Consider the following 17,237-nt stretch of genomic DNA (forward strand, 5'->3'; position numbering starts at 1 on the left):
GTCTATAGGACGATGTCTGTGTTGCATTTAGCTTGCACAGGAAAAGAGGCAGACTGTAATCAGTGCCACAAGGAGGATTTCATTATCGGTATCTCGGTATGTCCCTCCAACATGGAAGCTGGCGTGGACTGTTTCGGTGGCATGGTGACACCGTCACCGACACCTGGTAATTTGGCTTCCTCTACAAAGATGCCTATTACAAGTTAGTAAACTATTCATTCTTTTATCTATATTAATATAGTGAATAATTCTTACTTGCTTAATGTCCTTACGCTATCAACACTTTAAAGATCTGCTCACATACAAAGTGCAGAATAATATTGTTTCCTGATGAGAAGTAACGGGCTACTTAATCAGCGACTGAACGGTAATGTGATGTATTCGGTTATTCAAGTATATATTGATGAAGTCTCCGTAATATATTACATGCATATATCTTTTTTATACCTTTCCAACAATTCCAAACAATGTGTATGGTTATCGTGCGTAACGGAACGGAAAATGCTAAGATTTCATAATATCTGATTGTTACCTGAGCCTATACAAGTGAGTGTAAATTTCAAGTGTTTGAAACCGATCTTTGACACTGACGATGCAAATCTAATTCTTGTTCGTATATACTGGCTATGTGACCATGTAAATTTCAATACTAAAAGTACTCATTAATGCATTTTCTTTACCATGGTTTAATTATCGTCGATGATTTAGAGAAAATGATGGCATCCGTTTGATCGATTCTAAAAATTCGAGATATGTAAGGCGAAATCATTTAGAAACAAGCAGATTGTTGATAAAACATGATAGATATTTTCATTTAACTGAAATATTGAATAATCGTAGATTTTTGCATCTTGACGATGCTGTTTTCAATTGGTTTTGTAATTGGAATATCTAATATATCATTATATCATTAACCTGTTAATAAATATATGCAACGATAACTGGGAAATAACACTTGACTATTTTCAGGTCACGTGCAAGTTGAACCTGATGGCCGAGTTCTCATCACTGGCAACTCTTTGTCCATTTTCGGCACAATTTGTGGAGATGGATGGAGCGACGAGTCAGCAAGCGTGGTTTGTCGTAATGCGGGTTTGTCCAATACAGGTACAGCTATCATGTTACCGCCTTCCTCTGTCTATAGGACGATGTCTGTGTTGCATTTAGCTTGCACAGGAAAAGAGGCAGACTGTAATCAGTGCCACAAGGAGGATTTCATTATCGGTATCTCGGTATGTCCCTCCAACATGGAAGCTGGCGTGGACTGTTTCGGTGGCATGCTGACACCGTCACCGACACCTGGTAATTTGGCTCCTCTACAAAGATGCCTATTACAAGTTAGTAAACTATTCATTCTTTTATCTATATTAATATAGTGAATAATTCTTACTTGCTTAATGTCCTTACGCTATCAACACTTTAAAGATCTGCTCACATACAAAGTGCAGAATAATATTGTTTCCTGATGAGAAGTAACGGGCTACTTAATCAGCGACTGAACGGTAATGTGATGTATTCGGTTATTCAAGTATATATTGATGAAGTCTCCGTAATATATTACATGCATATATCTTTTTTATACCTTTCCAACAATTCCAAACAATGTGTATGGTTATCGTGCGTAACGGAACGGAAAATGCTAAGATTTCATAATATCTGATTGTTACCTGAGCCTATACAAGTGAGTGTAAATTTCAAGTGTCTGAAACCGATCTTTGACACTGACGATGCAAATCTAATTCTTGTTCGTATATACTGGCTATGTGACCATGTAAATTTCAATACTAAAAGTACTCATTAATGCATTTTCTTTACCATGGTTTAATTATCGTCGATGATTTAGAGAAAATGATGGCATCCGTTTGATCGATTCTAAAAATTCGAGATATGTAAGGCGAAATCATTTAGAAACAAGCAGATTGTTGATAAAACATGATAGATATTTTCATTTAACTGAAATATTGAATAATCGTAGATTTTTGCATCTTGACGATGCTGTTTTCAATTGGTTTTGTAATTGGAATATCTAATATATCATTATATCATTAACCTGTTAATAAATATATGCAACGATAACTGGGAAATAACACTTGACTATTTTCAGGTCACGTGCAAGTTGAACCTGATGGCCGAGTTCTCATCACTGGCAACTCTTTGTCCATTTTCGGCACAATTTGTGGAGATGGATGGAGCGACGAGTCAGCAAGCGTGGTTTGTCGTAATGCGGGTTTGTCCAATACAGGTACAGCTATCATGTTACCGCCTTCCTCTGTCTATAGGACGATGTCTGTGTTGCATTTAGCTTGCACAGGAAAAGAGGCAGACTGTAATCAGTGCCACAAGGAGGATTTCATTATCGGTATCTCGGTATGTCCCTCCAACATGGAAGCTGGCGTGGACTGTTTCGGTGGCATGGTGACACCGTCACCGACACCTGGTAATTTGGCTTCCTCTACAAAGATGCCTATTACAAGTTAGTAAACTATTCATTCTTTTATCTATATTAATATAGTGAATAATTCTTACTTGCTTAATGTCCTTACGCTATCAACACTTTAAAGATCTGCTCACATACAAAGTGCAGAATAATATTGTTTCCTGATGAGAAGTAACCGGCTACTTAATCAGCGACTGAACGGTAATGTGATGTATTCGGTTATTCAAGTATATATTGATGAAGTCTCCGTAATATATTACATGCATATATCTTTTTTTATACCTTTCCAACAATTCCAAACAATGTGTATGGTTATCGTGCGTAACGGAACGGAAAATGCTAAGATTTCATAATATCTGATTGTTACCTGAGCCTATACAAGTGAGTGTAAATTTCAAGTGTCTGAAACCGATCTTTGACACTGACGATGCAAATCTAATTCTTGTTCGTATATACTGGCTATGTGACCATGTAAATTTCAATACTAAAAGTACTCATTAATGCATTTTCTTTACCATGGTTTAATTATCGTCGATGATTTAGAGAAAATGATGGCATCCGTTTGATCGATTCTAAAAATTCGAGATATGTAAGGCGAAATCATTTAGAAACAAGCAGATTGTTGATAAAACATGATAGATATTTTCATTTAACTGAAATATTGAATAATCGTAGATTTTTGCATCTTGACGATGCTGTTTTCAATTGGTTTTGTAATTGGAATATCTAATATATCATTATATCATTAACCTGTTAATAAATATATGCAACGATAACTGGGAAATAACACTTGACTATTTTCAGGTCACGTGCAAGTTGAACCTGATGGCCGAGTTCTCATCACTGGCAACTCTTTGTCCATTTTCGGCACAATTTGTGGAGATGGATGGAGCGACGAGTCAGCAAGCGTGGTTTGTCGTAATGCGGGTTTGTCCAATACAGGTACAGCTATCATGTTACCGCCTTCCTCTGTCTATAGGACGATGTCTGTGTTGCATTTAGCTTGCACAGGAAAAGAGGCAGACTGTAATCAGTGCCACAAGGAGGATTTCATTATCGGTATCTCGGTATGTCCCTCCAACATGGAAGCTGGCGTGGACTGTTTCGGTGGCATGGTGACACCGTCACCGACACCTGGTAATTTGGCTTCCTCTACAAAGATGCCTATTACAAGTTAGTAAACTATTCATTCTTTTATCTATATTAATATAGTGAATAATTCTTACTTGCTTAATGTCCTTACGCTATCAACACTTTAAAGATCTGCTCACATACAAAGTGCAGAATAATATTGTTTCCTGATGAGAAGTAACGGGCTACTTAATCAGCGACTGAACGGTAATGTGATGTATTCGGTTATTCAAGTATATATTGATGAAGTCTCCGTAATATATTACATGCATATATCTTTTTTTATACCTTTCCAACAATTCCAAACAATGTGTATGGTTATCGTGCGTAACGGAACGGAAAATGCTAAGATTTCATAATATCTGATTGTTACCTGAGCCTATACAAGTGAGTGTAAATTTCAAGTGTCTGAAACCGATCTTTGACACTGACGATGCAAATCTAATTCTTGTTCGTATATACTGGCTATGTGACCATGTAAATTTCAATACTAAAAGTACTCATTAATGCATTTTCTTTACCATGGTTTAATTATCGTCGATGATTTAGAGAAAATGATGGCATCCGTTTGATCGATTCTAAAAATTCGAGATATGTAAGGCGAAATCATTTAGAAACAAGCAGATTGTTGATAAAACATGATAGATATTTTCATTTAACTGAAATATTGAATAATCGTAGATTTTTGCATCTTGACGATGCTGTTTTCAATTGGTTTTGTAATTGGAATATCTAATATATCATTATATCATTAACCTGTTAATAAATATATGCAACGATAACTGGGAAATAACACTTGACTATTTTCAGGTCACGTGCAAGTTGAACCTGATGGCCGAGTTCTCATCACTGGCAACTCTTTGTCCATTTTCGGCACAATTTGTGGAGATGGATGGAGCGACGAGTCAGCAAGCGTGGTTTGTCGTAATGCGGGTTTGTCCAATACAGGTACAGCTATCATGTTACCGCCTTCCTCTGTCTATAGGACGATGTCTGTGTTGCATTTAGCTTGCACAGGAAAAGAGGCAGACTGTAATCAGTGCCACAAGGAGGATTTCATTATCGGTATCTCGGTATGTCCCTCCAACATGGAAGCTGGCGTGGACTGTTTCGGTGGCATGGTGACACCGTCACCGACACCTGGTAATTTGGCTTCCTCTACAAAGATGCCTATTACAAGTTAGTAAACTATTCATTCTTTTATCTATATTAATATAGTGAATAATTCTTACTTGCTTAATGTCCTTACGCTATCAACACTTTAAAGATCTGCTCACATACAAAGTGCAGAATAATATTGTTTCCTGATGAGAAGTAACGGGCTACTTAATCAGCGACTGAACGGTAATGTGATGTATTCGGTTATTCAAGTATATATTGATGAAGTCTCCGTAATATATTACATGCATATATCTTTTTTTATACCTTTCCAACAATTCCAAACAATGTGTATGGTTATCGTGCGTAACGGAACGGAAAATGCTAAGATTTCATAATATCTGATTGTTACCTGAGCCTATACAAGTGAGTGTAAATTTCAAGTGTCTGAAACCGATCTTTGACACTGACGATGCAAATCTAATTCTTGTTCGTATATACTGGCTATGTGACCATGTAAATTTCAATACTAAAAGTACTCATTAATGCATTTTCTTTACCATGGTTTAATTATCGTCGATGATTTAGAGAAAATGATGGCATCCGTTTGATCGATTCTAAAAATTCGAGATATGTAAGGCGAAATCATTTAGAAACAAGCAGATTGTTGATAAAACATGATAGATATTTTCATTTAACTGAAATATTGAATAATCGTAGATTTTTGCATCTTGACGATGCTGTTTTCAATTGGTTTTGTAATTGGAATATCTAATATATCATTATATCATTAACCTGTTAATAAATATATGCAACGATAACTGGGAAATAACACTTGACTATTTTCAGGTCACGTGCAAGTTGAACCTGATGGCCGAGTTCTCATCACTGGCAACTCTTTGTCCATTTTCGGCACAATTTGTGGAGATGGATGGAGCGACGAGTCAGCAAGCGTGGTTTGTCGTAATGCGGGTTTGTCCAATACAGGTACAGCTATCATGTTACCGCCTTCCTCTGTCTATAGGACGATGTCTGTGTTGCATTTAGCTTGCACAGGAAAAGAGGCAGACTGTAATCAGTGCCACAAGGAGGATTTCATTATCGGTATCTCGGTATGTCCCTCCAACATGGAAGCTGGCGTGGACTGTTTCGGTGGCATGGTGACACCGTCACCGACACCTGGTAATTTGGCTTCCTCTACAAAGATGCCTATTACAAGTTAGTAAACTATTCATTCTTTTATCTATATTAATATAGTGAATAATTCTTACTTGCTTAATGTCCTTACGCTATCAACACTTTAAAGATCTGCTCACATACAAAGTGCAGAATAATATTGTTTCCTGATGAGAAGTAACCGGCTACTTAATCAGCGACTGAACGGTAATGTGATGTATTCGGTTATTCAAGTATATATTGATGAAGTCTCCGTAATATATTACATGCATATATCTTTTTTATACCTTTCCAACAATTCCAAACAATGTGTATGGTTATCGTGCGTAACGGAACGGAAAATGCTAAGATTTCATAATATCTGATTGTTACCTGAGCCTATACAAGTGAGTGTAAATTTCAAGTGTCTGAAACCGATCTTTGACACTGACGATGCAAATCTAATTCTTGTTCGTATATACTGGCTATGTGACCATGTAAATTTCAATACTAAAAGTACTCATTAATGCATTTTCTTTACCATGGTTTAATTATCGTCGATGATTTAGAGAAAATGATGGCATCCGTTTGATCGATTCTAAAAATTCGAGATATGTAAGGCGAAATCATTTAGAAACAAGCAGATTGTTGATAAAACATGATAGATATTTTCATTTAACTGAAATATTGAATAATCGTAGATTTTTGCATCTTGACGATGCTGTTTTCAATTGGTTTTGTAATTGGAATATCTAATATATCATTATATCATTAACCTGTTAATAAATATATGCAACGATAACTGGGAAATAACACTTGACTATTTTCAGGTCACGTGCAAGTTGAACCTGATGGCCGAGTTCTCATCACTGGCAACTCTTTGTCCATTTTCGGCACAATTTGTGGAGATGGATGGAGCGACGAGTCAGCAAGCGTGGTTTGTCGTAATGCGGGTTTGTCCAATACAGGTACAGCTATCATGTTACCGCCTTCCTCTGTCTATAGGACGATGTCTGTGTTGCATTTAGCTTGCACAGGAAAAGAGGCAGACTGTAATCAGTGCCACAAGGAGGATTTCATTATCGGTATCTCGGTATGTCCCTCCAACATGGAAGCTGGCGTGGACTGTTTCGGTGGCATGCTGACACCGTCACCGACACCTGGTAATTTGGCTTCCTCTACAAAGATGCCTATTACAAGTTAGTAAACTATTCATTCTTTTATCTATATTAATATAGTGAATAATTCTTACTTGCTTAATGTCCTTACGCTATCAACACTTTAAAGATCTGCTCACATACAAAGTGCAGAATAATATTGTTTCCTGATGAGAAGTAACGGGCTACTTAATCAGCGACTGAACGGTAATGTGATGTATTCGGTTATTCAAGTATATATTGATGAAGTCTCCGTAATATATTACATGCATATATCTTTTTTATACCTTTCCAACAATTCCAAACAATGTGTATGGTTATCGTGCGTAACGGAACGGAAAATGCTAAGATTTCATAATATCTGATTGTTACCTGAGCCTATACAAGTGAGTGTAAATTTCAAGTGTTTGAAACCGATCTTTGACACTGACGATGCAAATCTAATTCTTGTTCGTATATACTGGCTATGTGACCATGTAAATTTCAATACTAAAAGTACTCATTAATGCATTTTCTTTACCATGGTTTAATTATCGTCGATGATTTAGAGAAAATGATGGCATCCGTTTGATCGATTCTAAAAATTCGAGATATGTAAGGCGAAATCATTTAGAAACAAGCAGATTGTTGATAAAACATGATAGATATTTTCATTTAACTGAAATATTGAATAATCGTAGATTTTTGCATCTTGACGATGCTGTTTTCAATTGGTTTTGTAATTGGAATATCTAATATATCATTATATCATTAACCTGTTAATAAATATATGCAACGATAACTGGGAAATAACACTTGACTATTTTCAGGTCACGTGCAAGTTGAACCTGATGGCCGAGTTCTCATCACTGGCAACTCTTTGTCCATTTTCGGCACAATTTGTGGAGATGGATGGAGCGACGAGTCAGCAAGCGTGGTTTGTCGTAATGCGGGTTTGTCCAATACAGGTACAGCTATCATGTTACCGCCTTCCTCTGTCTATAGGACGATGTCTGTGTTGCATTTAGCTTGCACAGGAAAAGAGGCAGACTGTAATCAGTGCCACAAGGAGGATTTCATTATCGGTATCTCGATATGTCCCTCCAACATGGAAGCTGGCGTGGACTGTTTCGGTGGCATGCTGACACCGTCACCGACACCTGGTAATTTGGCTTCCTCTACAAAGATGCCTATTACAAGTTAGTAAACTATTCATTCTTTTATCTATATTAATATAGTGAATAATTCTTACTTGCTTAATGTCCTTACGCTATCAACACTTTAAAGATCTGCTCACATACAAAGTGCAGAATAATATTGTTTCCTGATGAGAAGTAACGGGCTACTTAATCAGCGACTGAACGGTAATGTGATGTATTCGGTTATTCAAGTATATATTGATGAAGTCTCCGTAATATATTACATGCATATATCTTTTTTATACCTTTCCAACAATTCCAAACAATGTGTATGGTTATCGTGCGTAACGGAACGGAAAATGCTAAGATTTCATAATATCTGATTGTTACCTGAGCCTATACAAGTGAGTGTAAATATCAAGTGTTTGAAACCGATCTTTGACACTGACGATGCAAATCTAATTCTTGTTCGTATATACTGGCTATGTGACCATGTAAATTTCAATACTAAAAGTACTCATTAATGCATTTTCTTTACCATGGTTTAATTATCGTCGATGATTTAGAGAAAATGATGGCATCCGTTTGATCGATTCTAAAAATTCGAGATATGTAAGGCGAAATCATTTAGAAACAAGCAGATTGTTGATAAAACATGATAGATATTTTCATTTAACTGAAATATTGAATAATCGTAGATTTTTGCATCTTGACGATGCTGTTTTCAATTGGTTTTGTAATTGGAATATCTAATATATCATTATATCATTAACCTGTTAATAAATATATGCAACGATAACTGGGAAATAACACTTGACTATTTTCAGGTCACGTGCAAGTTGAACCTGATGGCCGAGTTCTCATCACTGGCAACTCTTTGTCCATTTTCGGCACAATTTGTGGAGATGGATGGAGCGACGAGTCAGCAAGCGTGGTTTGTCGTAATGCGGGTTTGTCCAATACAGGTACAGCTATCATGTTACCGCCTTCCTCTGTCTATAGGACGATGTCTGTGTTGCATTTAGCTTGCACAGGAAAAGAGGCAGACTGTAATCAGTGCCACAAGGAGGATTTCATTATCGGTATCTCGGTATGTCCCTCCAACATGGAAGCTGGCGTGGACTGTTTCGGTGGCATGCTGACACCGTCACCGACACCTGGTAATTTGGCTTCCTCTACAAAGATGCCTATTACAAGTTAGTAAACTATTCATTCTTTTATCTATATTAATATAGTGAATAATTCTTACTTGCTTAATGTCCTTACGCTATCAACACTTTAAAGATCTGCTCACATACAAAGTGCAGAATAATATTGTTTCCTGATGAGAAGTAACGGGCTACTTAATCAGCGACTGAACGGTAATGTGATGTATTCGGTTATTCAAGTATATATTGATGAAGTCTCCGTAATATATTACATGCATATATCTTTTTTATACCTTTCCAACAATTCCAAACAATGTGTATGGTTATCGTGCGTAACGGAACGGAAAATGCTAAGATTTCATAATATCTGATTGTTACCTGAGCCTATACAAGTGAGTGTAAATTTCAAGTGTTTGAAACCGATCTTTGACACTGACGATGCAAATCTAATTCTTGTTCGTATATACTGGCTATGTGACCATGTAAATTTCAATACTAAAAGTACTCATTAATGCATTTTCTTTACCATGGTTTAATTATCGTCGATGATTTAGAGAAAATGATGGCATCCGTTTGATCGATTCTAAAAATTCGAGATATGTAAGGCGAAATCATTTAGAAACAAGCAGATTGTTGATAAAACATGATAGATATTTTCATTTAACTGAAATATTGAATAATCGTAGATTTTTGCATCTTGACGATGCTGTTTTCAATTGGTTTTGTAATTGGAATATCTAATATATCATTATATCATTAACCTGTTAATAAATATATGCAACGATAACTGGGAAATAACACTTGACTATTTTCAGGTCACGTGCAAGTTGAACCTGATGGCCGAGTTCTCATCACTGGCAACTCTTTGTCCATTTTCGGCACAATTTGTGGAGATGGATGGAGCGACGAGTCAGCAAGCGTGGTTTGTCGTAATGCGGGTTTGTCCAATACAGGTACAGCTATCATGTTACCGCCTTCCTCTGTCTATAGGACGATGTCTGTGTTGCATTTAGCTTGCACAGGAAAAGAGGCAGACTGTAATCAGTGCCACAAGGAGGATTTCATTATCGGTATCTCGGTATGTCCCTCCAACATGGAAGCTGGCGTGGACTGTTTCGGTGGCATGGTGACACCGTCACCGACACCTGGTAATTTGGCTTCCTCTACAAAGATGCCTATTACAAGTTAGTAAACTATTCATTCTTTTATCTATATTAATATAGTGAATAATTCTTACTTGCTTAATGCTCACATACAAAGTGCAGAATAATAATTTTTCCTGATGAGAAGGAGAAGGCTATTTCAACAATGACTGAACGGTTATAAGATCTGATGCATTGGTTTATGGGTATGTGTATCGTATCTAACGGACCGGAAGTGCATTCGTTCATCTTTTGGTTCTTGTAAGAATGTGTTTAAGACATAAATATTTGCGATTCATATGTTTAAAAAATTAGATCTGATTCCATGTGTTTTCATTGCTGGCCTGCACTGAACGTTCTTTTCATCATCATAACTCGCCGATACATGTAGAAATTGCTATCGCTTTGATAATACACGTTGACTGATGTGGATATTATAAATGTGGCGTTAATGAAAACCCAATTCGTCCATTACAGATAACAGGACGGAAGAAGTATATATCGGTCCGAATGGTCGTGTCATGGTGTTTGACAAAGTTAAGGGAATAGAAGGTACAGTGTGCAGTAACGCTTGGGATGATCGAGATGCCGAAGTTGTTTGTCGGTATCTTGGTCTAGGTAGTCCAGCTGTGGCGGAAACTCTGCCAAGGGACTTTGGCTTCAACAGGACAGCGTTTGGTATACATTGTCTTGGCAACGAGACTGATATTTCGCAATGTAGTGCCGATACATATGATGTAACTATGGGAGCATGTGACCAAATGGGCGATGCTGTGGCGAGATGTGCAATGATGCCAGTGACAAGTACGTCTTGTTTTCTTTCGTTCTTTTAAATGAAAGGTGTTGTACTTTCCGAGAAATTCGTATGTGTTCATACCGATTTCAACAGTTACATGAGTATCTATTTTCGAACGTAACATGGATTCCATATCAGAAAAAATTCCAAAAGATTGTTAAAGTGGAAATATCCCTTTTATCGGGATTTTGCATATGTATATTCGCATCTTGCTCTACAAGAATAGTTTCATTCATAGTTGTTACTATCAACGTTTACATTGATATTAACTAGAGAATAGATTTTGTTGGAGTTGATATTGAAGTTGAGGATCAAGTCTAGGATGAATAGACATTGCCCTTCTGGTGTGTCAACGAAATCGTTTAAAACCATGTGTGATATTGTGTATAAGTAGTTGTTCCTTTCGATAGCTCGAAAGTAACTGAAATGCTTTGATCATTAGAAGAATTGTTAATGTGACTGATATAAATATTTGAACGTCGTGTTTATTGCAGACAACATAACACACGACGTATACATTGATCCAAGTGGTCGAGTTATGATGTTTGATAAAGCAAAGAGAACTGAGGGCACTGTGTGCAGTAACGCTTGGGATGACCGAGACGCCGAAGTGCTTTGTCGATATCTTGGTCTAGGTGGTCCGGCTTCAGCAGAAACTTTGCCAAGGGACTTTCGCTTTAACAGAACAGCGTTTGGTATACATTGTCTTGGAAATGAGACTGATCTTTGGCAATGCAAGGGTGACAACTACGACGTAACTATGGGAGCTTGCAACTATATGGATGATGCCGTGGCGAGATGTGGAATCACGCCCAAGACAAGTATGATTCATTAGCAAATTATTTAAACTTTGATACGTATCAGTGTTCTGATTTATCTTCGATAATGCAATACTATGTTTTATTTGTGGGAATGTTACATCTATCACAGAAAATATTCATTCAATTGGGGAAATAGAGGAAATAGGCGAAATCGTCATTTGATCAATATTTCGGAAAGAAGTAAAACGCGTGGATGTTAACTTTCAGATAGACGAAGAAAAACTCCGCTTCGCATATTCTCTATTATTTGCAATTCTTTCCTCTTTGCTTCTTCCAAGCATATGTTTACCAAGGAGAGACATAAGCATTTGCGATTCATATGTTTAAAAAATTAGATCTGATTCCATGTGTTTTCATTGCTGGCCTGCACTGAACGTTCTTTTCATCATCATAACTCGCCGATACATGTAGAAATTGCTATCGCTTTGATAATACACGTTGACTGATGTGGATATTATAAATGTGGCGTTAATGAAAACCCAATTCGTCCATTACAGATAACAGGACGGAAGAAGTATATATCGGTCCGAATGGTCGTGTCATGGTGTTTGACAAAGTTAAGGGAATAGAAGGTACAGTGTGCAGTAACGCTTGGGATGATCGAGATGCCGAAGTTGTTTGTCGGTATCTTGGTCTAGGTAGTCCAGCTGTGGCGGAAACTCTGCCAAGGGACTTTGGCTTCAACAGGACAGCGTTTGGTATACATTGTCTTGGCAACGAGACTGATATTTCGCAATGTAGTGCCGATACATATGATGTAACTATGGGAGCATGTGACCAAATGGGCGATGCTGTGGCGAGATGTGCAATGATGCCAGTGACAAGTACGTCTTGTTTTCTTTCGTTCTTTTAAATGAAAGGTGTTGTACTTTCCGAGAAATTCGTATGTGTTCATACCGATTTCAACAGTTACATGAGTATCTATTTTCGAACGTAACATGGATTCCATATCAGAAAAAATTCCAAAAGATTGTTAAAGTGGAAATATCCCTTTTATCGGGATTTTGCATATGTATATTCGCATCTTGCTCTACAAGAATAGTTTCATTCATAGTTGTTACTATCAACGTTTACATTGATATTAACTAGAGAATAGATTTTGTTGGAGTTGATATTGAAGTTGAGGATCAAGTCTAGGATGAATAGACATTGCCCTTCTGGTGTGTCAACGAAATCGTTTAAAACCATGTGTGATATTGTGTATAAGTAGTTGTTCCTTTCGATAGCTCGAAAGTAACTGAAATGCTTTGATCATTAGAAGAATTGTTAATGTGACTGATATAAATATTTGAACGTCGTGTTTATTGCAGACAACATAACACACGACGTATACATTGATCCAAGTGGTCGAGTTATGATGTTTGATAAAGCAAAGAGAACTGAGGGCACTGTGTGCAGTAACGCTTGGGATGACCGAGACGCCGAAGTGCTTTGTCGATATCTTGGTCTAGGTGGTCCGGCTTCAGCAGAAACTTTGCCAAGGGACTTTCGCTTTAACAGAACAGCGTTTGGTATACATTGTCTTGGAAATGAGACTGATCTTTGGCAATGCAAGGGTGACAACTACGACGTAACTATGGGAGCTTGCAACTATATGGATGATGCCGTGGCGAGATGTGGAATCACGCCCAAGACAAGTATGATTCATTAGCAAATTATTTAAACTTTGATACGTATCAGTGTTCTGATTTATCTTCGATAATGCAATACTATGTTTTATTTGTGGGAATGTTACATCTATCACAGAAAATATTCATTCAATTGGGGAAATAGAGGAAATAGGCGAAATCGTCATTTGATCAATATTTCGGAAAGAAGTAAAACGCGTGGATGTTAACTTTCAGATAGACGAAGAAAAACTCCGCTTCGCATATTCTCTATTATTTGCAATTCTTTCCTCTTTGCTTCTTCCAAGCATATGTTTACCAAGGAGAGACATAAGCATTTGCGATTCATATGTTTAAAAAATTAGATCTGATTCCATGTGTTTTCATTGCTGGCCTGCACTGAACGTTCTTTTCATCATCATAACTCGCCGATACATGTAGAAATTGCTATCGCTTTGATAATACACGTTGACTGATGTGGATATTATAAATGTGGCGTTAATGAAAACCCAATTCGTCCATTACAGATAACAGGACGGAAGAAGTATATATCGGTCCGAATGGTCGTGTCATGGTGTTTGACAAAGTTAAGGGAATAGAAGGTACAGTGTGCAGTAACGCTTGGGATGATCGAGATGCCGAAGTTGTTTGTCGGTATCTTGGTCTAGGTAGTCCAGCTGTGGCGGAAACTCTGCCAAGGGACTTTGGCTTCAACAGGACAGCGTTTGGTATACATTGTCTTGGCAACGAGACTGATATTTCGCAATGTAGTGCCGATACATATGATGTAACTATGGGAGCATGTGACCAAATGGGCGATGCTGTGGCGAGATGTGCAATGATGCCAGTGACAAGTACGTCTTGTTTTCTTTCGTTCTTTTAAATGAAAGGTGTTGTACTTTCCGAGAAATTCGTATGTGTTCATACCGATTTCAACAGTTACATGAGTATCTATTTTCGAACGTAACATGGATTCCATATCAGAAAAAATTCCAAAAGATTGTTAAAGTGGAAATATCCCTTTTATCGGGATTTTGCATATGTATATTCGCATCTTGCTCTACAAGAATAGTTTCATTCATAGTTGTTACTATCAACGTTTACATTGATATTAACTAGAGAATAGATTTTGTTGGAGTTGATATTGAAGTTGAGGATCAAGTCTAGGATGAATAGACATTGCCCTTCTGGTGTGTCAACATCGTTTAAAACCATGTGTGATATTGTGTATAAGTAGTTGTTCCTTTCGATAGCTCGAAAGTAACTGAAATGCTTTGATCATTAGAAGAATTGTTAATGTGACTGATATAAATATTTGAACGTCGTGTTTATTGCAGACAACATAACACACGACGTATACATTGATCCAAGTGGTCGAGTTATGATGTTTGATAAAGCAAAGAGAACTGAGGGCACTGTGTGCAGTAACGCTTGGGATGACCGAGACGCCGAAGTGCTTTGTCGATATCTTGGTCTAGGTGGTCCGGCTTCAGCAGAAACTTTGCCAAGGGACTTTCGCTTTAACAGAACAGCGTTTGGTATACATTGTCTTGGAAATGAGACTGATCTTTGGCAATGCAAGGGTGACAACTACGACGTAACTATGGGAGCTTGCAACTATATGGATGATGCCGTGGCGAGATGTGGAATCACGCCCAAGACAAGTATGATTCATTAGCAAATTATTTAAACTTTGATACGTATCAGTGTTCTGATTTATCTTCGATAATGCAATACTATGTTTTATTTGTGGGAATGTTACATCTATCACAGAAAATATTCATTCAATTGGGGAAATAGAGGAAATAGGCGAAATCGTCATTTGATCAATATTTCGGAAAGAAGTAAAACGCGTGGATGTTAACTTTCAGATAGACGAAGAAAAACTCCGCTTCGCATATTCTCTATTATTTGCAATTCTTTCCTCTTTGCTTCTTCCAAGCATATGTTTACCAAGGAGAGACATAAGCATTTGCGATTCATATGTTTAAAAAATTAGATCTGATTCCATGTGTTTTCATTGCTGGCCTGCACTGAACGTTCTTTTCATCATCATAACTCGCCGATACATGTAGAAATTGCTATCGCTTTGATAATACACGTTGACTGATGTGGATATTATAAATGTGGCGTTAATGAAAACCCAATTCGTCCATTACAGATAACAGGACGGAAGAAGTATATATCGGTCCGAATGGTCGTGTCATGGTGTTTGACAAAGTTAAGGGAATAGAAGGTACAGTGTGCAGTAACGCTTGGGATGATCGAGATGCCGAAGTTGTTTGTCGGTATCTTGGTCTAGGTAGTCCAGCTGTGGCGGAAACTCTGCCAAGGGACTTTGGCTTCAACAGGACAGCGTTTGGTATACATTGTCTTGGCAACGAGACTGATATTTCGCAATGTAGTGCCGATACATATGATGTAACTATGGGAGCATGTGACCAAATGGGCGATGCTGTGGCGAGATGTGCAATGATGCCAGTGACAAGTACGTCTTGTTTTCTTTCGTTCTTTTAAATGAAAGGTGTTGTACTTTCCGAGAAATTCGTATGTGTTCATACCGATTTCAACAGTTACATGAGTATCTATTTTCGAACGTAACATGGATTCCATATCAGAAAAAATTCCAAAAGATTGTTAAAGTGGAAATATCCCTTTTATCGGGATTTTGCATATGTATATTCGCATCTTGCTCTACAAGAATAGTTTCATTCATAGTTGTTACTATCAACGTTTACATTGATATTAACTAGAGAATAGATTTTGTTGGAGTTGATATTGAAGTTGAGGATCAAGTCTAGGATGAATAGACATTGCCCTTCTGGTGTGTCAACGAAATCGTTTAAAACCATGTGTGATATTGTGTATAAGTAGTTGTTCCTTTCGATAGCTCGAAAGTAACTGAAATGCTTTGATCATTAGAAGAATTGTTAATGTGACTGATATAAATATTTGAACGTCGTGTTTATTGCAGACAACATAACACACGACGTATACATTGATCCAAGTGGTCGAGTTATGATGTTTGATAAAGCAAAGAGAACTGAGGGCACTGTGTGCAGTAACGCTTGGGATGACCGAGACGCCGAAGTGCTTTGTCGATATCTTGGTCTAGGTGGTCCGGCTTCAGCAGAAACTTTGCCAAGGGACTTTCGCTTTAACAGAACAGCGTTTGGTATACATTGTCTTGGAAATGAGACTGATCTTTGGCAATGCAAGGGTGACAACTACGACGTAACTATGGGAGCTTGCAACTATATGGATGATGCCGTGGCGAGATGTGGAATCACGCCCAAGACAAGTATGATTCATTAGCAAATTATTTAAACTTTGATACGTATCAGTGTTCTGATTTATCTTCGATAATGCAATACTATGTTTTATTTGTGGGAATGTTACATCTATCACAGAAAATATTCATTCAATTGGGGAAATAGAGGAAATAGGCGAAATCGTCATTTGATCAATATTTCGGAAAGAAGTAAAACGCGTGGATGTTAACTTTCAGATAGACGAAGAAAAACTCCGCTTCGCATATTCTCTATTATTTGCAATTCTTTCCTCTTTGCTTCTTCCAAGCATATGTTTACCAAGGAGAGACATAAGCATTTGCGATTCATATGTTTA

At 37.4% G+C, this 17,237-nt stretch overlaps 1 protein-coding gene across 1 annotated transcript; it reads left to right on the forward strand.

Moving 5' to 3' along the window:
• The first annotated feature begins 12 nt into the window (after positions 1-12).
• Positions 13-16,925, forward strand: LOC132557662 (deleted in malignant brain tumors 1 protein-like). Its single transcript, XM_060222181.1, has 18 exons — positions 13-202; positions 970-1,302; positions 2,105-2,473; positions 3,242-3,610; positions 4,379-4,747; positions 5,516-5,884; positions 6,652-7,020; positions 7,788-8,156; positions 8,924-9,292; positions 10,060-10,428; positions 10,864-11,190; positions 11,677-12,003; positions 12,501-12,827; positions 13,314-13,640; positions 14,138-14,464; positions 14,948-15,274; positions 15,772-16,098; positions 16,585-16,925. Exons 1-18 carry the CDS (start codon positions 13-15, stop codon positions 16,923-16,925), a joined length of 6,105 nt encoding a protein of 2,034 aa, XP_060078164.1.
• Positions 16,926-17,237: the final 312 nt, after the last annotated feature.

This window comes from Ylistrum balloti, unplaced genomic scaffold (assembly GCF_031769215.1).
Source record: "Ylistrum balloti isolate Yb309-2 unplaced genomic scaffold, AGI_CSIRO_Ybal_v1 Utg370706, whole genome shotgun sequence".
NCBI lineage: Eukaryota > Metazoa > Mollusca > Bivalvia > Pectinida > Pectinidae > Ylistrum > Ylistrum balloti.